Source organism: Opisthorchis viverrini (assembly GCF_000715545.1).
Source record: "Opisthorchis viverrini unplaced genomic scaffold opera_v5_7244, whole genome shotgun sequence".
Classification (NCBI taxonomy): domain Eukaryota; kingdom Metazoa; phylum Platyhelminthes; class Trematoda; order Opisthorchiida; family Opisthorchiidae; genus Opisthorchis; species Opisthorchis viverrini.
Window position 1 is genome coordinate 1 of NW_008760636.1, and position 673 is coordinate 673.

At 45.8% G+C, this 673-nt stretch overlaps 1 protein-coding gene across 1 annotated transcript; it reads right to left on the reverse strand.

The window, feature by feature from the left end:
• Positions 1–84: 84 nt before the first annotated feature.
• On the reverse strand, positions 85–656 carry T265_12331 (hypothetical protein; the record flags this gene model as incomplete). Its single annotated transcript, XM_009179758.1, has 2 exons — positions 85–300; positions 339–656. 2 exons carry the CDS (start codon positions 654–656, stop codon positions 85–87), a joined length of 534 nt encoding a protein of 177 aa, XP_009178022.1.
• Positions 657–673: the final 17 nt, after the last annotated feature.

Sequence of the window (673 nt, forward strand, 5' to 3'; positions counted from 1 at the left end):
CAAACACTTTGGTTGCATAGGAAAGGTGGAAGGGTATGGGGCACTACTTTTATGGGAGTTAAAGGGGGCCTGTTTTGAATAGATTTACCCTGGGAAAAGTTGGGGAAAATAATCTAAATCATTCCTATTTGAAGTGGTCATATTCTTAGCACCGCAACTAACCTCTTTATAGTGCTTTTCGTCGATAAGAAATATCAGCAAGAGCAGATGTAGGTAGGCTTCCACCTCCGGCAACAAAGGTACATTTTGTTTCCCACTTCTTGGTCGAAACGGTGAGACTGCACAGTCTGTATCCATCGCCTACAGTATGGAGGGTAAAATTCACTACGTATACCTACCTCGGGTAGAAACTCCATGAAATAAGCTTTTTGAGGCGATGGGCTCGGGAAGTACCCCTGAACGAGCCCGCGCAATACATTATGGTTCAGTTTACGGCGAACAGATGTTAGGCTCCGAATCACCCGGGTGATGTAATTCAATTCCTTTGTCGCAACTGCCTTTTCGATATAACGAATCTGCTCACGAATGTCTTCCAATGTGAGTTGGTCCACGTCTTTTTTCACATCCCCATCACTAGTAAATCCATTTGCCAACCTGTCGGACGCGGTAGCGTCACCCACATCTATCTCCGCAGGAGCCTGAACCTCGCCTTTCATTTTTGTGTGGAAGGTGC